The sequence below is a fragment of the Semicossyphus pulcher genome, unplaced genomic scaffold (assembly GCF_022749685.1).
Source record: "Semicossyphus pulcher isolate SPU_LCO1_2020_fin unplaced genomic scaffold, fSemPul1.0.p SCAF_6, whole genome shotgun sequence".
Lineage (NCBI taxonomy): Eukaryota > Metazoa > Chordata > Actinopteri > Labriformes > Labridae > Semicossyphus > Semicossyphus pulcher.
Genome location: NW_027211737.1, coordinates 29,667,312 through 29,693,165, shown reverse-complemented (window position 1 = coordinate 29,693,165; position 25,854 = coordinate 29,667,312). Strand labels below are relative to the sequence as shown.

The window sequence follows — 25,854 nt, the reverse complement described above, 5'->3', positions numbered from 1 at the left end:
CCATTGTAGTCGCTGATTATCTCATTTTACTATGTAGGTTGTGAAGAGGCATCAGTGTAAAAGTTAGACTATTTCAAATTCAGTCAAAACCTCCTCAGTGCCTTTAAATTAAATAGTTTAATTTAATGTGTAGAACGCTGTGGGTAGCTGCCATATGATATATACTTAAGAATTGACCTGTATGCGTGTACTGTCTGCCTTCATATGCCTATCGAGTTGATAAATCAACCCAGAGTCTTGTGACCTTTTAGCGCGTGTGTTAAACTCACTTTGTAGTACAGGCCTCAAGTAAAACTAAAGCAAATGATTAATGTTCCTTTGTTGATTAAATATCAGCAAAATTTCAGCTAATGGTTTGGTTATAATAATGTTGTTCATGTCTCATTTAAATGTAACCAAACTACAAAGATGCAGGGTGTCCAGCCTTCATATGTAGCTAAGTTAAGCGCATTATTCAGAATGGCTTGTATTGGTGATTTTTCTAAAATATAACATCCTTGTGGGGAGTTGGTTGAATTGACGAGACTCCACCCGAGCCCACAAGCAGGGCGGATGCAAGTTCACACAGATTTGACGCTTGCAATGGGCCTTCGTACGGTGGCCCTGAAGTGCAAATCACAACTGCAAATCAGAAAACACAACAGCAAATCAGAAAACACAACGGCAAAAGAGAAAACACAACGGCATTAACCAAACCGTTAAAAGTCGGTACCCTCGTTTGGTTAATGTCGTGTTTTCTGATTTGTCGTTGTGTTTTCTGATTTGCGTCGTGTTTTCTCTTTTGCCGTTGTGTTTTCTCTTTTGCCGTTGTGATTTGCACTTCAGGGCCACCGTACCTTTTCCATGACAGTGATTAGGCTGTAGAGTAAGCATATGAAGAAGACTAGGAAGGTCATCATACACCCAATAAAACACTAGAAATGTGTCAAAAATCCATGTTTACATCGACTGAAATCTCAAAGAAGAGCTCAGGAATCCACAAATGCAGCATTTGGTTTTAATCCAACATGTTTGCTTTCATAAAGGCCAACGTTGAGTATATTTTTTATAGTGCATGTTACATTTACAGTGGTTTATAAAACTAGATTACATATCTTTAGTGTCACGCATTGATTTAACTTCCCCTCAGACAACATCAGCTGTCTAAAGAACAGTCACATCAACAGTCACGTCTTCTCTTTGTAGTCATTAAAATGGCTCTTTACTGAATTTCAAGTAAAAAAAATTAACAGCCTAAAATAGAAACGTGCAAAACAAAAGCAAAACTTATCCTGTGGAAGACTAGCATGAAACAATTATGTATTTTCCTGGAGTGTGATGAGGTAGTAAATAAACAAACACAGCCGTATACAGTACATCATGAGAAACATGTTCCCTATTCTTAAAGATAAATATCAAAATAGTGATCATAGTGGCGATTACTTTATTTCCAGTGAAAACGCCCAACCCTCTTTGATAGGTTATGGGTACAGTTTTTGGCATGACAGTTTGATGAAGTACACATGATAATATTAACATATGGTTGTATAAACTAAAGGAAACACCTAAATGCTTGGGCCCTGCTGTAAGGGGATCTGGAAGCTATATTCTGCTGTGGGGCGCATTTTACTGGCATGGTTTTGGCCCACTCGTCTCTTTAGAAGCAAGGATCTATGCAAGTCAATTATAAGTGGTCTTAGTGATCGCTTTCACCTGTGATGACACAGTTCTATTGGGATGAGAGTTGCCCTATGATAAGGTGCATTGTCAACACACAGAGACAAGAGGGGTTATGAATGGTTTTGGAGTATGAAAGATTAAAATCATAGTCACAGGATCTGAACACAGTAAAAGGAGATTGGACCGATAAAAAAACTTTTTTAACTCTTTGCATAAAATGTATTCAGACTTTAAGTGTTGCATTATCTGCACAACTTTCTTCAACAGTACATTTAGCCTGAATCCCAAAATTTCCCAAATTCCCACATTGAAAAATACAATCTTATTTCCACATCTTGTATTTCCTTCTCAGTAGCGCAAACAGCACTCAGACTCACTGGCGCTGCTGCTGCTGTGTCTTCTCTGCTGCCTCGCACCGTCAGACTTCCAGCTGAGATTTTCAGAAGGGTTGAGGACCTCGGCTCCCGTCTCGATGCCTAGGACCTGCCTCTGCACCAAGTTGTAATACAGCCCCCTGCTTGCCATCAGATGACCGTGCGACCCCTGCTCAGCCACGCGGCCCTTGTCTATCACAATTATATTGTCTGCCTTCTCCACTGTGCTGAGCCGATGGGCGACCACCAACATCGTGTGCTCGTGCATTAATTTGCTCAGAGCTTGCTGAACCTGCATTAGATACAACAGAGACAAATGAATGATCCCCGACACAAATCAACACACATTAAAAAGTCCACTGTTGAGTGTTTATCATAGGTCTATGTGACTGAATTATTGAGGTCATTTGTCTGCCTGCTGTACACCAGATGTCATCCGGCTGGAGTAGACGAAGGTTTTCACTTACAATGTGTTCACTTTCTGCATCCAGTGCGCTGGTTGACTCGTCAAGTATAAGAACACGAGGGTTGCGGATGAGAGCTCTCGCAATGGCCACCCTTTGCTTCTGCCCTCCTGACAAGTGGGTGCCTTTCTCTCCAACACCTAGGGAGTGACAAGGAGCAATCATTCAGCTGCATGTTTATAGCGTTATTTAAACAATCTATAGCACATAACCAAAAGTGCATCGTGTAAGGGCATTTAGGGCGTGAGAGATTTCCTTTTGCTTATTATACGGCACACATCAGGGTGGTAAGTAAAGCACAAAGAGCAAAGGGGTTGTACCAAGTCTCTTGATATCTACTGCAGCTATCCCAACACATCTGAAATGCCGCCGTTGCTTGGTCCAATGTAAAAAGACAAAGGTGGCATGAGGACGGAGCTTCGTTACGGCGCTGAGGCAGAACCACATTGTAAAAAAGGCTAATGTGTGCTGCACTGAGGCAGAGGTGAGAGCTGATGTAGGAGCAGAGCAAAAGTGCATTGTGAACCAGCCTATGTATGCACATCTTACTATCTTATCAATGCTCTAAAACATTGCAGGATAATACTGCCCCATTGCCCTTAGACCGGGCAATAAATTGCGATCTAACATGGGAGAAGATTACACTGAGCCAAAAATGTCACCATGAGATTTCAAGCAGAACAGCAGTAATAGAAAGAAACCAAATACATTAACTTAGTATTGCACTGCACTTTACAATACTTCACAGCACATGGCTCAGGCCCTTGACCTTTACTGTACGGGGGAGCTGAGGCTTAGCAGGGGTTGACAATGAGCACAATTTTCCTCTGGCACTCTGGGCCAGTAACTTTCCAAATTCGCTGGCCCTGTGATAATTTGTTATTTCGGAATTTTTCAACGTAAAATTCAGTTTCTCCTTATGTAAGCGTTCTTATTACTGAATATGTGTTCAGTCAATTATGGAACTATTATAAACTTATAAAAATAGACCAAAATAAGGTTTCTTTTAACACTCTTGGTTAAGCAAGTCTGTGATGCTGTTTAATGTTGTGTTTCATTAGCGTGATCAGCCCGTGAGAGTAACTTTTTGACACGACATCGTACCGTCTCCTACTTCCGGTAGCCTTTAAACAGTCCGCACCACGTCCGCTCCGAGAACGGTCGTTTTATGTAGCCACAGTGCTAACGTGCACCGGGACGAGCTGCAGCTGATAACGGGAATACACACACTTATTGCCACCTCACGTAACGGCCCGGCTGAAAAACGAAAACGTGTGTATTTATACGAGTCCGCGGTAGCTTGCTAACGTCAATTAGCGTGTTCTAGAATGACAGCTGCTCTGTCACGAGTGCAGCGAGTAGCGTGTAAGGTGTTGTTGACAGCAGTAGTCATTCTGTGTAGAAAGTAATTAGTCCATCGGGACTGTGAATCTCAGGAGGGCTATATTGTTTACCCTGTGGACCGGTGGCTGAAAAACATACCGTCGGGCCACGGGGCCAGCGTTATGTCGAGCCCTGCTTAGTGGAAGAGTCGGTCGTCTCAGGGTCGGAAGGTTGGCAGTTAGATCCCTGAATGCTGCAGTCTATGTGTCGAAGTGTGCTTGGACAAGACACTGAACCACCAGTGTGTGAATGTATGTGTGAATGTGACATGTAGTCATGTGGTCAGAAGACTAGAAAAGCACTATATCAGTGCAGTCCGTTTTACTGTATATATGAGTATTTCTTACTGTTCTCCACCACTTCTATTCAGAGGAAATTATCCATTACATTTTTTTAGACACAAGTTATTTTGTAGATTGCAAAAATATAATCAAGTAAATTATTGATAAAAATTATTCGTCACTCGGAGAAAATAAAAAGCTACCAGAATTATAAATAGTTGAAATGAGGCCCCACCGTGACTGGCTGTTGATGCAAATACTTTTGTTACTTTTCTTAAGTAAAAAAGTGAATGCAGGACTTTAATGTTTAAGTATTTCTGCACTGTGGTATTGTTATGGTAAAAAAGACACCTGTGGACTTACATCAGAAAACACTGCCTGGGTGACATAGCTTCTCTACTCATTTTATAACTTAACTATTTTTAATAATAAAACCATATTGTATTCACTTGTCTCGTAGCCTTTAGGGAGGGAGGTGATAAAATCATGAGCGTTAGCCTTGGTAGCGGCCTGCACCACAGCCTCCATGGGGATGTCACTCAGGCCATAGGTGATGTTCTCCTTGATCGTCCTGGCAAACAGCACAGGCTCTTGGCCAACAAGAGCTACCTGCAGACACATAAAAAGAGGGATTCGTTTTTGTGTGACAGATTGTTCCCAGTAGCATTTATAGTGCGTAGGGTGATGTGTTCATTCTCTTAAGAAACCTGGAATTGTCGTTAATTTACAAATAAAAATTGTTGCTTAAAACAACAAGAGGTGTCCCGCTGTTTCAGGAAATTCCCTCGCCTTTTTAAACTATAAAATTACAACAAAATGTTTAACCTATTTTTAGAAATCAGCATCTTAAGAAGAAACCAATAGTATTGGGTGCCACAAGGAGTGTAGGAAAGTTTAGATGGACTAAAACATTGTTGGTGTTGGTCTTCTTGGGATATTTGTTGATTATATCACAAAAAAAGAATGAAGCCAGTCTTAATGAATTACACTATCAGTGTAGACTGACCTGGGAGTGAAGGTACTCATGTTGGAACGTGTGAACAGGCTTTCCATCCAACAGCACTTCTCCTTGCTGAGGAAGGTAGAAGTTTTCCAGCAGACTCACACATGAGCTTTTTCCACTGCCCGAGGGTCCCACAAGGGCGGTCACCTCCCCAGGCCGCAGGGTAAATGACACTTCCTGCAACACACCAACTCAGGAAATTATAGATATAAAGTATACATACATATGTCCAATAGTTTGAGGAGTAATATAAACAGTTGTGGCAGTAACATCCCTCAGAACAAACCTTGAGGATTTCGTTGTCTGGCCGCATTGGGTAGGCGAATGTGATGTTTTTAAATTCAACTAGACCCCCGTATGTGTCTGGAGCCTCTGTGCCGTCAGCTGGGTGTTTGGGTTTTCTGTCCAGGTACTCAAAAACCTTTTCAGCAGCTCCAACCCCCTGCATGAGGCCTGTGTACACCGATGCAATGCTCTGCAAGACAGGCAACAATAGATAATGGTTAATGAGATTCGTGTTTTATACTCTCTTATGAATGAATAAAACTGATGAAATACCTCGAGACATTCGGACAGGTCGAGCATGTAAATGAAAAAAGATATCAAGGCGCCGCTACTCATCTGACCGGTCACTACGAGGTGACCGCCATAATAGAGGATAGCAACCTCTAAAGCAAGCTCTGAGATCTGAAACACACACAGACACCGTTGATGCCACACCGTGATGCAAAGGTAGCAATGAATACATCATGTTTTACAAACGTCAGATTTAGAGCTTTACATTTGAAGTGAATACCTACACAGCTGGACCACATGTAGCAGGCGTAGGCCAGCGCTTGTTTTTTGTTCAGCTGGAACATGACCAACAGCTTGGCGTAGTAGTTGTTGGCCTCCCCACGCTCGTTAGCAAAGCTTCGCACTGTCCTCATGGCTGAAATGGTTTCCTCTGCAACTTTATTGGCTTCTGCGAGGGTCGTTTGCACCTCTTTGGTCAATTTCTGTGAGAAAATGCAAAGAAGTTATAACATTTTCTTTTGTAATAACGATGAAATAATCAATCAATAGGGGCACGAAACTAGCATACCTTGTAGTAGTCGCCATAAAGCCTGGAAACGAGGGCAATGAAAGGAAACCCCATGATTGTCACCAGTGTGAGCTTCCAGGACATCCCAAACATGAAGATGAGGAAGCCGGCGCCCTTGATGGTGCTTCGCAGAAAGATATTGACATTTTGTGAGATGAGGTCGCTCACCTGGGTGGTGTCAGCTGACAGACGTGAAAGGACGTCACCTGGAGGGTGATACGGGCACAAAATCAACTTAGAAGGACTTGCTTATTATACAGACGGAGGGAATGATGAATGTTAAGTGTTTCTGTATCACCTGTATGATTTTCATCAAAAAAGGCAATTTCCTGACTCATCAGGGTTCTGAAGAGATGATTCCTGAGCCGAAGATTTAATCTTGCAAAGGTGAGGGTGAAGACTCCTCCACGTACTCCCACTGCGAGTGAGCTGAGGAGAGCGGGAAAGCGTCATTTACCGTTTAAGTCTTCATTGTTTTTCTGTTTTGGCACATGTGACAGATCTGACGCCCTGGCCTTAAATCTTATTATGCATCCATTTATATCAAACACATATGTTCATCCACCCATTTTTTATCCGTTAATATCTGGGGTTGAGTTGCAGTGGCACCATGCTGAGCAAGGTGAGCAGGGTGGTTCAGACACCCCTCCTGGTCCCTACGTGGGGCTCCTCAGGTGTCCCCAGGCCACAAACTCAACTAAGCCACATGTGTCCCTTATCGCCTTCTCCTTTCGGTCACCACCCAAAACTCTTGACCGTAGGTCAGGGGTGGACAAAGATAAACTCCCTGACTTATCTCCCTCTTCACCACAACAGACCAGCATTACTGCTGTCCGCACCAATGCCCCTGTCCATCTCATGCTCTATGTTAGCCTGACTTGAGAACACAATCACTTCAAAGCCGTTGCTCTTAGCAGCAGCTCACTTCCCACCCAGAAGGAAGCAATCTACTTTTGTCCAGCCGCTTCGCACTTTGATGCAAGTCGCCATGTTGGCTTCATCAGACCACGGATGAAGTAGACAGGCAACTGTGAGGTCCCCAAACTGTATACTCTCCTCACCCCAGCTCCACCTTTAGACCCTGTCCAGGAATATGACAGACACTATTGGCGAGAAGCAACAAGCACTGCACCCCACAGTCCTGAAGTACACTCCACAAGATGCCAAGCCTTCTCCATGTCCAAAAAGCACAATAAGAGCCTCCTTACCTGGAATAAACTTTCCCAGGAGGAGGTGTTCACCAGCAGCTTCTTCATCTCCTTTTACACAGTATGCTCATGGATTGACTGGACTACCAAATGGGGAAAGGCAATGTCTATTAACACGTGATGCCTCTGTTGTTCTGGCAACGACAGCACGCTATGTAGAGATCACATACTGGGGCGACATTGTGATGGCTGTGCTTCGCTAACTGCAAAAACAAAACTACCGAGACAGCAGAGCTCCTGCACGGCGCTGTTGCAGAACCTCTGTATATAAAGGGCTCAAAGGCTGCCACCACAACAGGCTACCATCTACCTCTCTCATGGCCCACTTCATTCTGTATTACCCAGGATGCACAATGAGGTGGGAGTTATCAAGGACCTCAATTGGTTTACTAATTAACAAATTCCCCTGTTCTTGTCCCATATCTGTCACTAGTACTGTCTATATACATGCTCTGCTGAGACACACACACACACACACACACACCCTTGGGTACGTCCCTCTTGTTGTAAATGCATTCAATGAGGTTTGACCTTTGCTCCTATACACACAGTTATCACGCTGTTATAAAAGCTTATAAATGGCGCTGAAGTCATTTATGACCCGGTTGGTTTTGATTGATTTGATATGAGTCATTAACAAGGAGCCTTGTCCACACGCGACTCACCTGCTGAGAAAACTGAATCACGGCGGGAAAGAAAAAATCTAAATGTGAGTTTTTTAGGTGAATTTATGAGACATACTGTTGATGAAGGAAGTAAACAAAGCAGAAATCTACAATGAGAGAGTAACAGGAAGAAGTTTATGTGTGTGTGCGCAGTAATGGCAGATGTGCAGGTGTGTGTGTGTGTGCGCGCATACGCATGGAAAAAAAGAACAGATGGGAACAGATGGAACGTTGTTTGTGAAGAAACAAAACAGTGGAGACTGAAGCACAATGACAGCGGTGAAAGAAGTAATAACCAGCTATGAATAGAGTAAAGCAGTGTAGAAAAGGCTGCAAAGTTACAAGTGTGTTAATAATTATTATTAAGTGCCTTTAATTATGTGGGGTCTTTTGTTTTGATGTACTGTTGGTTATTGGTGTATGTCGTTAAGATAATACGATTGGGATCTTACCCACAGGCTCGCTGTATTCACTGACGTCATTCACATTAATAAGCCGGCTGCTTCAGAGTGATGGATGAGTGAGGGACAGTGCGGTGCAGTAACTTGTGGAGAGTGATGTGTGTGTTAATGTGTTCATAATCTGTTTAGTAATGTTATGTGCTTCATTGTTGAGCTTGGGTACGACGTGAATGGTGTTAATCATATTGTGGCCGACTGTGCTTCGATCACTCGGTGACGGATGTAGCACGTCCGTAGGTTTTCAAAATAAAGGTATCCTGCCGGTTGGGCAGCGGGAGATTTAATATTAGCCGTAAATAACAGGAAGTGTTAGGTTCACATCGGCAGTAACTTCACAGAATGTATATATGAGAGAGAATCTTGTGTAATGAGTGTTTATCACTTCTCTGTTCATATGAGTGTATTTATGTATATATTATTTATTCATTTGTATGTATCTTATTTTCTTTATAGAGACCACACACACACACGCACACACACACACACACGCACCGACGTTACCTTGTAATACAACTGGATTACCTGTAAGCCTGTCATTACTAAGGAGGAAATAAAGCAGCATTAACCATCTCTTGCCTCTTCAATACATACTCTTGAGCTTTGGCCTTAAGTGGTGTTCTGGCCGACACACTGACTTGAATCTAGTGATAAACCCCAACTAGCACCCAGATCAAGCGGTTTCCTATTATCTCCACTACAAGCAGACTGAGGAAGACGACCTACAGGGCAATGCCTCTAAAATATACAGAGATACATGCCATGTCTTGGACACTGGGGTGAAAAAAGGAGCAAAGCTGCTAAAAATATACACAGAGGATCAATGTAGAAACACAGCAGCAATAACACTTGTAGACAGTAAAAGTGCAAAGGTGAAGATTGCAAAGGATGATTCTGTCAAGCATCGCCACTGAATTAGGCTACACAACACTTTCCTTCGTCAAACCGCCCGTGTGGAGTCGGTAAGATGTCAAACACAGTCACAAACACTTATGTCCAATTATGCAACACATTCATCTAAAGAGAGGCCTGTGTAACCTGCTGATCTTCACATGTAGTGTCTCTCTAACACATGTAGGATCACAGTGATGACCTACTGTACATCCAGCCCAATCCCTTCACCCACCCACACAGCTGAATTCACCATCAGACTTCTTATATGTACTTTTCTTTTCTTTTTTTTTTATTATAACACTGTATATTCAAAGGCTTAACTCGGGACAACATGAGCAAAAGCAATTTCATTGTCAGATAACATAACAACACCTGTAGATACTCACCTGGCTAAGGCCAGCACTGACAGTGTGATTGCAGGCTTTGCGAAGTGCTCCATGCTCTGGTGAACCACAATGCTGTCTATTGCTTTCCCATAGTAGTAAGGTATGAAGGCTTCACCTGCAAATAAAAGATGGAGAATATAAGGGCTTCCCACATACATAACAGGTTCTTAGTGACACTGACTTTTTACATTTTTAATGAGCTTTCCTAAATATTATCTAAATCTTAGAAGCCTGCTGATAACTTGGTAAAACAGGAGAACGTTGTTGTAAAAACATTAAGTTAAGAGCAGAGCTGTAGCAGTAATTCAAAGGTATAGTTTGGGGTTTTTTAAGAGGTTGTATGGGGTACATATGATTAGTAAGTGTACTACGTACAGTAGGTAACAGTAAGTATGGACTCTGTTAGGAGAAGCTGGCCAGAGCGCGTACACAGATGCTAAGCTATTTACCGCTGCAGACGGGGCCACGAGTACAATGTACTTTAGCCACTAAAGAGTCCTACTGAAAAACACTTCAGTTTAAGTGTGGGCTGTATTTTGGGATTTTTGTCACTGCTTCACCTTGGCGTCAGACGGCCCTTTCCCTGTGCCCTATGACTTACTCCCATTGACTGCATAAAAAGATGGACCACATGACAGCTCCCTAAAAGTGAAGCCAAAACATTTGGGGCGCCCCCTGCTGACTGGCAGCAGTATAGGTCATAAAGCCCGCCTCCTCCATGTTAACAGGTGGGACATGAGTCAAACTATGAAATAAAAATACACGTCAAATACATTTTTCCCAAACATGGTTTCTGTCATTATAGTTAGTTATTATCGTGCTGATTTATGTCCAAGTGTTTTTTTTTTCTGACAAGTTTATTTTTAATTAGTTATTTAATGCTGTCAAGATGATGATTGACAGCTCTGTTGACAAATTCGGCTCCTGCAGCCGATCAGTTCCGGGGAGGACGATCCGCGAGTGGAAACGTAACTAAAACAATCACTACAGTCATTGAAGTTTCCATACCTGTGAACGTTAACCTCAGACCAACACAGAGAAGCTGTTTTGCTGTTAAACACGCCGGCGTGCGGGATCCTTGCTGTTTTTTCGGTAAGTTAAGTGTGTGTTTGGGTTAGCGGAAGTGGCTACGGCCGCTTCACTCGCCGATCTCTACTGCGCAGACTCTGGCTCCATATGACATCACCATCGCAAGATGGCAGCGCCTATCACAGGGGCTATTTTGGCATCAATTTCATACAATGGGAGCAGATGGAGACGCATTGTCCATCTATATATACAGTCATTGCTTACTCCACACAATGGCCCTGCTTATCTGCCTATGCATGCAGCACACAGGACCTGCCTATGCATGCAGCACACAGTACTGGATCAGCAGTTAGTAGAAGAGACAACAAACAAAAGAAAAATACAATATTGTGAAAACGACAAAATGCTGTTCGCGCTGGAGACTGGAGGAAACTTTAATGAACCAGAGAACACGCGTTGGTTTTGCGTGATCCTCTTCAGAAGAATGCGGTGCAGACGTGGCGCTGTCTTAGTGTTGCATGCACATTCCCCTCTTCACAAAACCCTAACTATCGCTTTAAGTTGGTCAACAGTATAATTAGTCAAGTATATTGATTAAATATCGTATAATGAAATGAAAGAAATAATCGGCAGATTAATAAATAATACGAATCAGTTGAAGCCTTTTTAAAAAGGTCTTTTATGCTGTTGATAAATGTTTGAAAGTGTGGTGTTTTTGGTATTTAGTTCACACAAAAGAGTGAAGCTTACTACTGAGTTGATATAAAACACTGCATCCGTAAATGTGCTGCGTCTCAGATAAACTGATATTGTGTCTTTCTATTGTTTTTATCTCAAATTTTTTTGTCTGTAATATAAAATAAGGAACAAAGGCTTTATATTCTTGTACTTGACAGTGCAGTTTTGCTGCTCCTTTTGAGAGCGAAAGCTTAACCTGTTGAATAATCTGGAATGAGTCAAACCGTTATAACCTACATACTCAGTACCAAAACACATCTGCCAACAAAAGACTGTCGACGGTCGTTACACAAGTGTTTTAAAACAGATTAAACTGTGACTGACTGGTGTATATTACAATGCGAAGCATACTCACACACAGCAGAGATAAGAAGGAAGAGGATGGCGACAGACAGTAGCACACCATCCTTTCTGCAGTATGCCAACAGACGTCCCAGTGTTGCCCCAGAGCTGGTCTTCCTCGATTTTCGCTCTTCCTTACTCTTATTCCTCTCACCACCCACCTCTTCCTCCTCCTCCTCCTCACCAGCTGCCTCCACAAGCTTTTCTGTGTCCTCAGAGTCTCCTTCATGTCCACTGCTGCTGATCTTGTGGCAACCTGCTGAGTTGTACTCCTTTCCCAGCAGCCTCCAGAGCAGCGTAACACCCAGACAGGAGGCACAAGTCCAACACACCAGGCTAATGAACCAGGGATGATGCGTCAAAGGCTCCAGCTCGATGAGCATCAGCATCTTAACCAGAGTATAAGTGATGATGATCAGGCAGATGAAGAGAATAAGGGTGGTGAGTTTGGCTACCCTCAGTGGGCCGTCTCCTCTATTCCTAGACACCCCTATGGAGGCTCCCAACAGCAGGGAGGCTCTTAGCAGCACAGTCCCCCAAAGGTCCAATGCTGACTGGAGGATGTTAAAGTTCAGGGCATCCTCCTTGAATATGCTCAAGTGTGATCCATGTGTGTACAGGACGGTGGTGACAACAATATCCAGTAGGGTAAACAACACTGTGCAACTCACAGCGATATTGATGCCCATGCTGATAATACAAACAGTTATATGGAGAGTTAGAATTGACCATCTATGACAAATATTGGTAAAGTGGTCAGCAGCTAATTCAAAATATAGGAAATCTCATCAAATATTCTATTCAGGCACATTTTGCGACACAATGCCTAAAATAATTCCAGGATATAATTCAGAAATCAGTAGGAAGGACTCCGAATGGGAATATTTTGGAAATTATCTATTAACTTATATTTCTATTAAAATAGTTTTCTTCCGGTGCTGCGCGGCTACAGCACTGACTATTTACAGTCGATTAGTTCGTAGTTACAGAGAAACTAAATATGAGGTCGTCCTACCAAACTAGTTATATTTTAGCCTGAGATGATCGACGGACAACAAGGCGATTTAAGGCTGATAAATAATGTTTAACACTTTTAGCTAGCTAGGTAAATTCTTAGCTGTTAGCAGACGGTTACCACAGTATCTCTCTCTGTTCTTAATAAATTACACAGCAGCAAACTGCCAACTTGTCAGAAACCAGAGATAATTAAAGTTTGAGTGAATGATGTAATCTTGGACTGAACATCTACTGGCACCGGTATCAAACATTGTCAATGTTAGTGTTTAAGGCAATGACTGTATAGTTAAAGGCTTAGAAGCTGTCTTTCAATCACGAACAACCACGACCACGTACCCTAAGCAGGAAAGATTGCGCTAGTTCAATAGACGCACTCCTCAATGTTTCATTGTAGGGAAAGGGAGGCGGAATGGTAGCGCTTATCCCTTCTATCCCTCTGACCTCAGTTGTTGCGGATATGCTGTGTGGCTCCGCCCACCAGGTAGACTATTTTAGTGAGTGTTCAAGCGCTGCAGGTCAAAAACACAAACATTATGTTAAAAACTGCTCATGGTCCCTCCACACATTACAACTTTTAGGGGACTTTGACATTTGTGAAACAGAACTTAATTATTATTATATTACTGGTTCAAAGCAATGACTGTATATACAGTCTATGGTTCAAAGGGTCAATAAGATCATCACTATTATAAAAGGTTTGTCATTTGTGTACTGAAGGACACATGAGTAGCAAAGATTAAAATAATAAAAGAACATGATGTACTGTTATTTTAAAGGTAATGTTTTTGATTCTGTTCATTCTGTATTTGAAATATCTAAACTTTTAATTCTGCTTTTGTTTGTGTGCTAAAGCTACTCTGCATCGCTCACGCATCTCACCGGTGAATTCAGTTTCAAGGAAAATGTTTGCAAGCATTTTTAAGGCAAATTTCAAGGAGTTTAATAAAAAAAAAGTTACAATATCACAGTTAATCAGGGATAGCAAATCGACTGTATACTGTTGATAGTCATAGATTTGATCATGTTTACATAATAACATTTCCACACTGTGCAAGGTTTAATCAACTCCACGAATTGAAATAAATTCTTAACTGCAGCAAAATGTTTTAAGTTTGGGGGTTTAGAGAGAAATCCCTTGATGAGCTATGTAAAGCATAAAAGACAATAACATTCTTATCACCTTAATTGACATTTTCATTTTTTACAAATTTGGGGGTCGAAATGACTCATAGGAAGAAACACTTTAGGAATCGGTTCAGTAAATGTCCCCCGCCGGCAGCCGGTTCACCCTGCTCATCCTGTTGCCCCACTCGCTCTCATTCTCTCTTCAATTTCTGTGAGCTCTTCGATCGTATACTCTAGCTCACATAAATAGGGACGGCCATCGAATTCAAATGCCTCATCTTCATCATCGAAATCAGGTAAATATTCAGCCATGGATTTCGAAATATATTCTTGCTGGCAGTCCTCTATGTAAACAAATCTTCTCTTCAACTCTAAATCACGTTTCCACTGTCCTGTTCTGCTAACATGTCACCAGCCGCGGAATTTCAGAGCCGGAGTTTCTGGTTACACAGGACCTTTGTAGGGATCATTTCCGTAATGTTGTCGGACACCTGCAGTAACACTCTGAGCCTGTCAGTGGCAAACACAAGCACTTTCAGTGGACGTACTGTGATCGGGCACAATTACCCCAGGGGATTATGTTGCTTCCATTGAGGCTGTATCGCAGCTGCCGGCGGAGGTCCTCTACCGGACCGATTCCAAAAGTTTTTGTTCCTAGGAGTCATTTCGACCCCCAAATTTGCAAAAGTGATCCTTTAACCTCTCAGGACCACAACAGAAAGTATAAAAAAAGCCAGATGATTCTGTTACTAAGTGAAAGATTAATCTTGCATCAACCATCAGTCTACAATTAACGTAAACGTTAGTAACATTTATCATTACGACGACTTCACAAACACCACGATTCCCGTCTTCTGTCCGTGACTTCAGGAAGCTCATGACAACATGTAGTCACGCTCTGCCGACCTCAGTGGACTTCAGACTCTTTCAAGTTATACACACACTCAGTCTTCATGTGTTCTGAGCTGCTTTGCTCTGTGGCCAGCACCGTCTCAACAGGAAAAGACAAATTAAAACTATCTTTCAGTTTTTTCGGGGAGGGCGAATGTCCTGCAGGATATAGAGGATCTTCCATTTTAAAGTTAATCGAGGGGACGTTATGCGTTCTGCGTTTGGCGTTTTTCTTCTTCTCTTGTTTGTAGGATGCGTTCATGTTGGTTATCACCTGAAAGTCAAACAAACACGCATTAAGACACAACAGGAAAAAAGAAGAAGCAAATATATAACAGCTGTTTAAACATCTGTAAAAAGGGTCGCTCATGTCTTTCACAGCATGTGTAGATGTAGTTTATGCTTTACGGTGGGCAGTGCACGGGCAGACTGCAACCTTACTGAGTCAGGGACAGAGTATGAGAAACACACAGACAGATCTGTGACACATCTGCTCGTCTCCTCTATGAATCATATGAAATGTCTGTCTCCTCACTGCTCTGCATGATTATAACTATAATAAACTGCTAGTGGATCCAATAATTATAACCTGGTAAACTGCTCACAGGTCACATCTCTTACCCGCAAGACCAGTGGCGCATCAAAAATCCATGGAAGAAGAATTTAAGTATAAGTTAAATTTAGAACCCTTACTGTCCAACAAACAAGAACAAGCTTTACTACCAGCATCTTGTGTAATAAATATGAATTACCAGCTGCTTCACAGAATTCTGTTGCTCCTGCATTAAGATCATGTATGTTGACGTCTTCTCCTTTGTGAAGGACTTATCCTCTTGGTCCTTGTAATTCAGCATCATTGATGTACTCTAGAGGGAATTCAATAAAATTAGTAGAAACAAATCAAAGCGTTTGATCTTTTTTTCAGGAACTAGTCTGTTACTCTGTATTCTATAACGAAGTCCTACTTCATTTGTTGAATTAGCTGTCCTGTTGAAAATGAGGGAGTAAGGGGTGAACTTGGTCGTAGGGTTGGTGGACGTCCTAAACAGAAAGAGCACGTGGTCTAGGAAGTCGTCCCACTCGGCCTGTTTCTCTGATACCATCTGAACGATGGCTTCCTTCAGCAAAGGACTTGTGCAGTCGTGGAGCGGGTTGAGCTGAGGTTGTTCCAAAGGCGACACTTTCTGCACAATGTTCCACCTGTCAAACAGCAACTTTGTCACCTAGAAAAACACCAGTATAAGCACTGAAAAAAACAATCCAAAAAATCTCTGATCATTTTATTGATGTTTTTATTTGAATGAAATGTGTGACCTACAGCTCACCTCATCACAGAAAGCAGCAGTCTGCATGCACACTATTGTTTTAGGGGCTCCAAACCTGATCAAACAAAGAAAAGATGGAGTTCAATTTCAAGGTGAAAAATATTGTAATTTTAGGGTATTAGCAAGGATCTACATAAAATGCCAGCATCCTGATCTTTTTATGAAAGACTGAAGATGGAGCTAATTGTTGAATGAAGCTCATTCTGTCAAAAGCACTAAATAATTTGGCTTTGAGGGGGACATAAAAACAGTCTTGTGTCGAACTCAAAATATCACACTGGGAAGTAACATCTAAATTCATTAACAATCATTTTTGGTAAAACTATTTCAACATCAGCAATCATTATTCAAAATGTTGTAAAATCATTTTACCTGTATATGCATTTAGAAATACATCTTGTAACAGAGAGAGCATCTATCTTTTGCACCGGAAAAGCTTCTGGCCATTTACTAAAGTAATCAATCAAGACTATAGCAGTGGTGTTCCCTTGCTTGGTTCCTGGAAAAGGCCCTGGTAAAGAGAAGAGAAAGAACACACATCAAAGTGTGAAATAAATCATACTGCAGAAAAATAGCATTAGATGAAATTAATAGAGGCAAAACCTATAAAATCAATCCCAACAATATCCCACGGTGCATCCACTTTTATAGGCCGGACAGTCCTTGCCAGGTTTTTATTTCTCTCTGTGTGTTGACATGTTTCACAAACTTTTATCTGAAACAGCAAATAGAAACTGTAAAGGTTGAACTTTATTTGTATTGTGTCCCAGTGATATTAACAGAATACTGAACAAATAAAGATGTCAATACCCAATCTACTACGTCCTTGATTATCCCCAGCCAGTAGTACTTGCTCTGGATCCTGTGGACCGTCTTCTTCTGGCCCAGATGATGTCCAATGTCATTGAAGTGGCAGTCAAGAAAGATCTGTCTCTTCCTCTCAGCCTCTATCACCACCTCCCTCTTCATTTCTTTCTTGGATCCCACATAGTACAGCTTGCCCTCTTGAAAAAAGGAAAGAAGAGGAACATGTTGTGACACACGTGTGGTGTTCTGATTATAAGAGGCGTAAGACTTCAGAGTACAGACAGAACATAACACCACAGTTAATTCAATAAAAACAGGGATGGATGTTATCACAAATAAAGTATTATAAATATACTGTCCAGTTGTTCATCACAGGGAACTCAAATACGTCCAGAGTACCTTAGTAAAAAGCAACTACAGATTAGCATACATTGGCGACGATCAATAAACTTCCAGATCTGTTCTCTTTATTACGAGATCCTGATTTTGATTGATTGATTATTTTAGTTAATGTAATACATATTTTTTTCTCATTACGAGGCAGCACCTCATTAAAAGACAAGGTATATTTGTTCCTTTAGTTTAGTGAATGCAAAACGCTTTCTTCTAGATGCTACTGATTAAACATTTGTATACACTCCGTACCAAACACAACTTGTCTCCAAATAATGTAAACTTTCATAAGTAGTCCTTATGTTCCTATAATCCTCTTCCACTAGCAAGTTTTAGAAGCTGAGTTAAACTTGATATACAGTGCTTAACGTTATAGTTAAAAATTAAGTACTTTGCTACGGAATCCTACGAGGTACACAGGTACAGCGTTCGTGACTCCGGAAGACTGACCGTTACTGTAACGTAGCTTATAAGAAAACAATGCGTTGTGGACTTTCCAATGGCGAATTAATGTTTTTAAAATATCCCTTACCATCAGTGATAAATTTCTGGGCGTATCGCTTGAGATTCTTCTTTTGTAAAGGATTCATCGTCTGAGGAAAGGAGCCTTTTGTCACAAAAGTGTAGATATCTCCGAGTTTATTAGAGCTGGAATCAACCACCTCCTCCTCAGCTACTTGCAACGAATCAACGCTTAACATTTCAATTGTGACTTAATTTAGTTAAACGGACAGCGACTAAACACTTATATAAACAAACACATGCCGGCTGCCATGTTTAGGCGTGTTTGTTCAAAGGTTATTCGATCTCCTCTTCTTCTGCCTCCTCTTCCTTCTTCTTCTTCTTCGCGGGAGTTTTACGACAGCCGGCGTCTGCTCCGTTGCATTGCAGCCACCCTCTGGAACTAGTATGTTACTGTGCCGTCATCACTCCAAATCCTTTAGCCAGTGAAGAAATACTCTTGATTAACTATAGTCCCTGCCACTAAAGCTACGTTCACACTGCAGGCAAATGAGGCCAAAGTCCGATTTTGTTGCTCATATGTTACTCGGGCCTTTTTTTTCATGACAGTGTGAACAGCACAAGTTACATGGAATCTGATCTTTTCAAATCGCCACTTTCACTGCTTTGGTCTGTGCCTGCCCTTTGTTCCTGCTCAATTTCACCAGTTTTACTCTCACTGAAAAAAAATGCGAATAGTGTAAAGTTTGGATCATACAGTCACTGTTGTAAAGGTGACTTTTATTTTGACGACTTCGAACCGGAAGGGATATCCTTGTGTATGGCTGCTAAAACAGAAATAGCTTTTTAGTTCTGCGTGCAAAGTACATAATTTGAAACGGATTACAATGACAAACGAGGAAGACAGAAATCCTCAGTTTTATATCTGTGACTGTTTTACAACGGATAATATTTTCCTGAAGGACTATAAGCTTCATGTCATCTTCGTGTCCGAGCAGCAGTTCCGATTGGACTATGAAGCAGTGAGTGCATATTGGTTTTTGTTTTTAAGCAAATGTTATGTTTTAAGTAACATTGACATGCCCGGTTTGTATATGCTAAATACAAGTGTTTGATTTTTATGTTTACAATGCTTCGCAGTCACTCAGGAGGCTTGGTTGCGTTACGGACAAACAATTCGAGGACGTGCTCGACAAGGTAAGAAAGTATATAAATATTTTATGATATTAATTCTCTCTCTCTTTGTCATAACTCAATGCCTACTCTATTGCTGACCTCAGTGGGTCTACCTGAAAAGAATTGAATAGTTCAGGGCACAATTCCATTTAAATCTTCCCGAGTGGGGCATCCACGACAGCTGTCATTTTTGTTTACAGTCAATGCGCGTACACCTTGTGCTCTGAAAACTTGCATACAGCTGAAAGTCTAGTTTTTAACAACAACAGAAACCTTGTGTTCTCTAACTATAAACAGCCGATTACTTATTAGCTGTCACTACAGCCAATGAATACATTAATAGATAGTAAAGCAGGTGGGACCTGGATAATATGTCACTTTCAGGTGGAGACAAAATGTTTACACAGCTAAACTGTAAAGAGGCAGACGTTCAGTTATGTGAGGCGGCTTTTGAGTGCGTGTATTCTCGTTATCGGCAGCACCTCGTCCAAGTGCTGGTTTATGTGTGTTCATATGCGGGCTATTAAAGGAGAGAGTGTGCAGTGAAGTGCTTACTCTTAGTGGCTTTACTGGCAGTACAAGACAGTGAGCTTTCACATCAGAAGTTACTGACTAAACATACTTTTGTACAACACAACTGCGACACACAAGTCTTTTTGTAAAGTTAATTAAGAACCGTGTCGCTCCACCGGTTGTCACACTGCTTTTTTATGCTGTCAGAGATTCCTTGGCAGAGGGTTGAAAAAACAATAATAATTGTATACTGGTATGTACATAAAAACACAGCATTTTTCTGGAATAATTTCCTATATTTTTTTATATCGCTATATAGATATACATATCAGAAAGAAAAGATATTGCAATGTAAATTATTTGGTTTGGCACACCACTATATATGTTCCTTTATAATTTTGTTTGCTCACTTACCTCAGTGTTTTCTTGCCAACTTAAGTAGAGTAGAGACCATAGGCCTATCAAAATCTTCTTGTTTTTGTATTTTTTGGGGTGAAATTTTCCCCCAAAAATACTTGTGTTTCCTCATACCTCACTGCTTGGTTCCTATCAATGTTTTAAAATGAATTCTTGAGATATGGAGTGATCGCGATGTATTGCAATGAAAACATCACCAGATTATGTATGTTGGAGCCAAATTAAGGGTTCTTCTGCAATAAAACATGTAATTCATTGCACGTACTGAGGGTGTCGCTGTGATGCTACATGTCGGCTATAATAGACAGGAAAATCATTGTCTCGGTCAGGTGTGTGATCCTGGAAGGGCAAACGGTTTTTGACTGAGGATTAATAAATGAACTGTTTTAATTGCAATCCAGTCTGGCTGCTGATTATCTTTAATGTTGCAACTCCCTGCTGGCAGGCCTTCCTGCATGCACATTCAAACCTCTGCAGATGATCCAGAACGCAGCAGCGCGACTGATTTTCAATCAACCCAAAACAGCACATATTACTCCCCTGTTCATATCCCTCCACTGCCTCCCAGCCGTCGCTCGCATCAAATTCAAAACCCTGTTGCCCTCATCCAGGTCTACACTCCCTCCCGCGCTCTACGCTCTGCCAATGAAAGGCGACTCCCACCACAACAGGCCCTAAGTCGCTAACTAGACTCTTCTCCTTCAGCTAACTCATAATTAAGTTGCTTTAACATGACACAGTGGATTTAAGCTGCTAACGTTCTCTACATTTCTCTCTCTTTGACGAACCTCCTTGTCTTTGTCAGCTTTGCCGCAGTGAGTTTTATAGGAGTGAATAAATAGCAGTGTAAATATAAAGCATAAATAAGGTGTGGATGCGATTTTTATTGCTAAGCTAGTAACGTAAGCTAGCTAACAATTTTTAAAAAAATGAAACATGTACGTAGTAAGTAGTTCAATGTCAGTTAGCCCTACATCTCTACTAGACAGTTTTTAACTGTGTGACGGCTCTGTTTAGATTTCACAGGAAGTTGACAGGCGAAGGCACCTAAGTGTGACGTCTGTTAAGAGAGCTGCAGCTATAAAAGATGAGTACCAGCCTCTCCATCCTCATGTCTACCATCTGCAGGTATTACCTTCATTATTCATTGCACATGATGTCATTAAACACAAGTCATTAAAACTTTGCTCTGACACACCTGCACACATCCTCTCCTCAGGAGTCCTACCTCGCGCCAAAGTTCAGACAAATTGTTGAGCACTGTCGAAGCAGGGACATCAGTGAAGAACGTCTCTTAGACGTGGTAGTGGAAGAGGCAGGTGAGCTGGAAAGTCCTCTTATTTCCTCTCAGTACCAAAGGTTCACCAAAAGGCAAACAAAGAGATGGGAATGTTCATGAATACGCATTTTAGATATATATATATTTTTAAGACTTTGATTTATGCATTGAGCACTATACTTATGTAAGGATATGCTTCATAGAGCGTCTTTATCTCATGTTTCTGTTGAAGCAGCGAGGGTGTATCGCTTCCCTGTGTTTGAGAAAAGCTTCTGTGAGCAGCTGTTGGAGGAGCTGGAGCACTTCGAGCAGTCCTCTGCACCGAAAGGAAGACCCAACACCATGAATCAATACGGGGTAATGTATCCATTGCTAGCAGCTAAAACTCCTCAAAGCGCTGTTTAATCAGTGCTTGGTCATTCACGAGGCCTACTATTGCCCCATCAATCATCAAGTTTGTCTCCCAAGCATAAACATAAAAGGATTTTAACAGAAATTCAAAGAAATTTTATTTTAAAATGCATTAACGAGAACAAGCTCCTGACCATAAATTAGAAAACAATAGGAATATAAAAATGTAAGCCATGACAGAGCGCTTATTTAAATATGTACAGTCATAAGGAGGTCAGAGAATTAAACACGAGGGTTACGTCATCTATAAGTCATTTGATTTATGACGTCCTTATTTTCTTTCTCCTCCAGATCCTCCTGAATGAAATGGGCTTTGACGAGGGCTTCATCACACCCTTCCGTGAGCACTATCTCCAACCACTCGCTTCCCTGCTCTTCCCAGACTGTGGGGGGAGCTGTCTTGACAGCCACAAGGCCTTCGTCGTTAAATACGACCTCAATGAAGACCTCGACCTGAGCTACCACTACGACAACGCCGAGGTCACCCTTAATGTTTCCCTTGGGAAGGATTTCACTGAGGGCAACCTTTATTTTGGTGATATGAAACAGGTGAGCATAGAATATTATGACTCCTGCTATATTGTCACTTTTTATCCATACCTAGGCATATTATGTGATGGCTGTTTTTTCCGATCAACAAACATGAGGCAACTTGGAAAGACACATAATTTAACAATAACAATTTAAAGTCCTTTATTTTCATTCTACAGAAATATATACTTTTTGTGTTACTTGAGAAGTTAATTATCCGAACACTAAGAAACAAAAAATATATATATTTTAAGAGACGATCATTTTATTTCATAAACAAAAAGTCTACCCTTTCAATCTCATTTGTTTACATGTGATCTTACTTTTGCTGACATCACTTGTGTTGTTCCACATATGTCCTTATAGAGTCAAAAAATATATGTAAGGTTAACACAACCTTAGAGATAAGAAAAGCTGATACAACTATCAAAAGCATTTCTGGGATCCTTCCTGCAGGTGCCTTTAGGTGAGTCAGAGTGTTCAGAGGTTGAACACAGGGTGACCGAGGGCCTCCTCCATCGGGGCCAACACATGCACGGGGCCCTGCCCATCTCCACTGGCCAACGCTGGAACTTGATCATCTGGATGAGAGCCTCACGGGAACGCAACAAGCTGTGCCCCATGTGCAACAGGAGACCAAGTCTGGTGAAAGGGGACGGCATGGCTGACGGGTTCACCAAACACTGCTGAAACGTTACGGAGCAACATGTCCGACTTTAATAACACCACCTTGTGAATTTCAAGTTAGCAGCTTCGGTATCCTCAGATGGTAGTATAAAAAAAAAAACAGCGTTATATGCTGCTACCTCTGATGGAAGTTGTGAGAATATACTCTCTAAAATGACGGCCTTTCAAATGACTGTGTATATAGACTGTATGTATATGTATAATCAACACTACCCTGGTTGCCTGTAGAAAACTGTTAAAGGAAATTTATTCTTAAAAGACTTTTCTACTGTTTTCCAAAATGGAATGGCGAATATGTCCCGGCTGTATATTTAGTTTGATTGTAGCCCGACTGCGTTTTGACATATAGATGAATATTATATAATGTGTGCTAAAACATTAACGATACACCACTCTGGATTTATCTCTTTTATTACCAATTTTTGAAAGTCAGGATATGTTTTTATTCTGAGTACTGATCTGATACCTGTGCTCTGTGTCCCCAAATTCAGCTCCTATAAACCTGTTAAGTGAAAATAGTTTGCATCATTATTATAAAAGGCACCCTGAATGTTTTTACGAATGGATTCCAGTATTTGTTTTTGTTTGTATCACACAGATCCTTCACTATTATCATGTTGGTCAAGCGTGTCTTTACATGACTCTGATCCGACCGTAGGGTCCTTTGCCTGACCATTTCTACACGTAGTCAAGTTTATTTATATTGCACATTTAAAAACAACCAGAGTTGACCAAAGTGCTGTACAAGTTTAAAATAAACAGCACACCAAAACAAGAAAAAATGACAATAGAAAAAATACTAAGCAATAACATGTGTCTAAAACACTAGAGCAACTAATGGCCACAAAAAACATGTACGTTTTGAGTTTTATCTTAAAAGAGTCAATGGAGGGGAAACACTAGCCTCGACCTTGGAACAGTTAAAGACAGTTGCTCTGAGGATCTGAGGGACCTAGTGGAAGAGTAGGGGCAAATGAGTTCTGAGATATACGGGGGTGCCAGCCCACGTGTGGCCTTAAAAACAATTAGAGGAACCTTAAATCAATCCTGTATTTAACAGGCAGCCAGTGCAGGGATGCTCGTATCAGTTTAATGCTGTCTCTTTTTCTGAAACCGGTTGGAAGTCTCGCTGCAGAATTCTGCACCAGCTGCAGGCGAGACAACGAGGACTGGCCGACACCCAGGTACAGTGAGCTGCAGTAATCTCGTCTTGAGGAGATTAATGCAGTGATGACGGTTTTCATGTCGTTTAGAGAGAGGAAGGATTTAAGTTTGGCAATGTTCCTTAGCTGAAAATAGCAACCTTTCACCACGGAGTTGATATGTTTGTAAAATTTTGGTTCCGAGTCAAAGATGACATCGAGATTCTTGGCCTGGGTATGGAGGTTTGATGACAATGGCCCTAGGTGGCTGGCTATACTACCTGTAGGTGTCTAATATACTGAAATCGAAATAGAGAGTTGATACTGAAGCTTTGAAGCGCGTTTCACTACTTTGAAAGCGCAGTGCGACGTTAAAGAGCTTTCCGAAGCACCAGTGATGTTAAGCTTTGGACACCATCAGTCACGTGATAATCAAGAAAGTGTTACACCTACCTAACTGAGCACATAGGTGAGATAGTGAGAGAAAAGCATAACCGAGAATAATGAGGATGTACATTAGACAGCCATAATCATAATTTCAAGAACAATTCAAAGTGATGCCAAAGTTCACAGCGGTGTTTGTCGTAGCTGTTCACACCTTCACGAGTGCTAATGCTAACAAGGCATCATTAGCACTCGTGCAGGCGCTCAGAGAGCTACATAACAACATCACCTCTGTCCAAAACAAGTACCCAGAGCCTGGTGGATATTCGACCAGGTTTTCACCATCGTGCCATCATTGCAACCCAAGGAAGCAACACGTTTAAACGTGTGTACACAAACAGATGGGGGACATCGACCTCGGCTTCTGTGACCACATTTCTATCATGCTGTTCCGTGCCTACCGTCTTGTGTTTAAGCAGGAGAACAGATGTGATAACATAAGGGCGGTCATTTCATTAAGTACGTCCTGATGATGGTCTCTGCGAGTAATATAGATCATCAGCTCAGGTTTTATGTATATGGAAACTTCTGGAACCTGTACTACTGAAATCATGTGCATCATTGTTAAACTTTAAGAGTTGTTCTGTGTGTAGTTGTTACATTAGAAATGAATGCGAGGTACTGAGAGCTGCTAAGAGTGTTTTATGTTAAAATAGGCAGTCTAACACAGTCTTTTTTGCTGCATTCCTCTCTCTCTTTTTTCAGCAGCAGTGTTGTTTTTCACTGTAATAACTTTAATAAACAGTTGAAGCAGACAGCTGATGGTCGCTCCTTTTTGTGCGGAAAAACATCAAATGACTCTTAAAATGCCCCTTTTTCTGTGAGCGCGCACAGAGCCAGAAACAGAGAGCCTGGGTTAACAGAGAAAGTTGATAACCACCTTTATGATACCTGTTATTTCTAACTGGCGTTTCAGCCTTTGTCGAGCCAGCTTACCTAAAGAAAGGCTGGGTATGTTGGACTTGCTTCGTGGTGTACCCCCCTGATGTCCTTGTGTTTGCTGAGTGTAGAGCTCCAAAGCTCTTAATCTTTTCTGGCACAAATAGCCGGAAGCTAAGATCAATGCTTCCCTATTAAGAATACTTCCAGTGCACCATCTTTTCCAACAATTGTGTTTGTTGTCTATATTCATAAACACAGAGGTTACACTGTTCCTCTGCCAGTGCTTGTTTTTGTAATATTTTCGACTGGCTGGATCAGAAATGACAGATTTTGTGAATGTCCCTTTTGCGTTGCTAAGCCACACATCTCTCAGTCATGTTAGAA

At 41.4% G+C, this 25,854-nt stretch overlaps 3 protein-coding genes across 5 annotated transcripts; 1 reads left to right on the top strand and 2 right to left on the bottom strand.

Annotated features, from left to right (window-relative positions):
* Positions 1-1,837: 1,837 nt before the first annotated feature.
* abcb9 (ATP-binding cassette, sub-family B (MDR/TAP), member 9) lies at positions 1,838-13,372 on the bottom strand. Its single transcript, XM_069682650.1, has 12 exons — positions 13,322-13,372; positions 11,982-12,658; positions 9,860-9,974; positions 6,547-6,677; positions 6,249-6,454; positions 5,965-6,162; positions 5,723-5,851; positions 5,451-5,639; positions 5,168-5,341; positions 4,611-4,770; positions 2,501-2,637; positions 1,838-2,325 (listed from the first exon to the last, which is right to left on the bottom strand). Exons 2-12 carry the CDS (start codon positions 12,655-12,657, stop codon positions 2,008-2,010), a joined length of 2,433 nt encoding a protein of 810 aa, XP_069538751.1. The 5' UTR covers position 12,658; positions 13,322-13,372; the 3' UTR covers positions 1,838-2,007.
* Positions 13,373-13,913: 541 nt separating this feature from the next.
* LOC138610377 (gypsy retrotransposon integrase-like protein 1) lies at positions 13,914-18,365 on the bottom strand. The gene is made up of 8 exons (XM_069683117.1): positions 18,059-18,365; positions 17,137-17,330; positions 16,930-17,041; positions 16,699-16,837; positions 16,327-16,381; positions 15,967-16,224; positions 15,754-15,867; positions 13,914-15,275 (listed from the first exon to the last, which is right to left on the bottom strand). The coding sequence occupies exons 1-8, from the start codon at positions 18,225-18,227 to the stop codon at positions 15,018-15,020; spliced, it is 1,299 nt and encodes a 432-aa protein (XP_069539218.1). The 5' UTR covers positions 18,228-18,365; the 3' UTR covers positions 13,914-15,017.
* Positions 18,366-18,807: 442 nt separating this feature from the next.
* ogfod2 (2-oxoglutarate and iron-dependent oxygenase domain containing 2) lies at positions 18,808-23,557 on the top strand. 3 transcript variants are annotated; one of them, XM_069683674.1, is made up of 7 exons: positions 18,808-19,010; positions 19,129-19,185; positions 21,112-21,222; positions 21,314-21,413; positions 21,609-21,730; positions 22,076-22,333; positions 22,772-23,557. In XM_069683674.1, the coding sequence occupies exons 1-7, from the start codon at positions 18,876-18,878 to the stop codon at positions 23,003-23,005; spliced, it is 1,017 nt and encodes a 338-aa protein (XP_069539775.1). In that variant the 5' UTR covers positions 18,808-18,875; the 3' UTR covers positions 23,006-23,557. The 3 variants fall into 3 exon arrangements, with proteins under 3 accessions (XP_069539775.1, XP_069539774.1, XP_069539776.1); XM_069683673.1 differs by having other exon boundaries at positions 21,606-21,730; XM_069683675.1 differs by lacking the exon at positions 21,112-21,222 and having other exon boundaries at positions 21,606-21,730.
* The last annotated feature ends 2,297 nt before the right edge of the window (positions 23,558-25,854 follow it).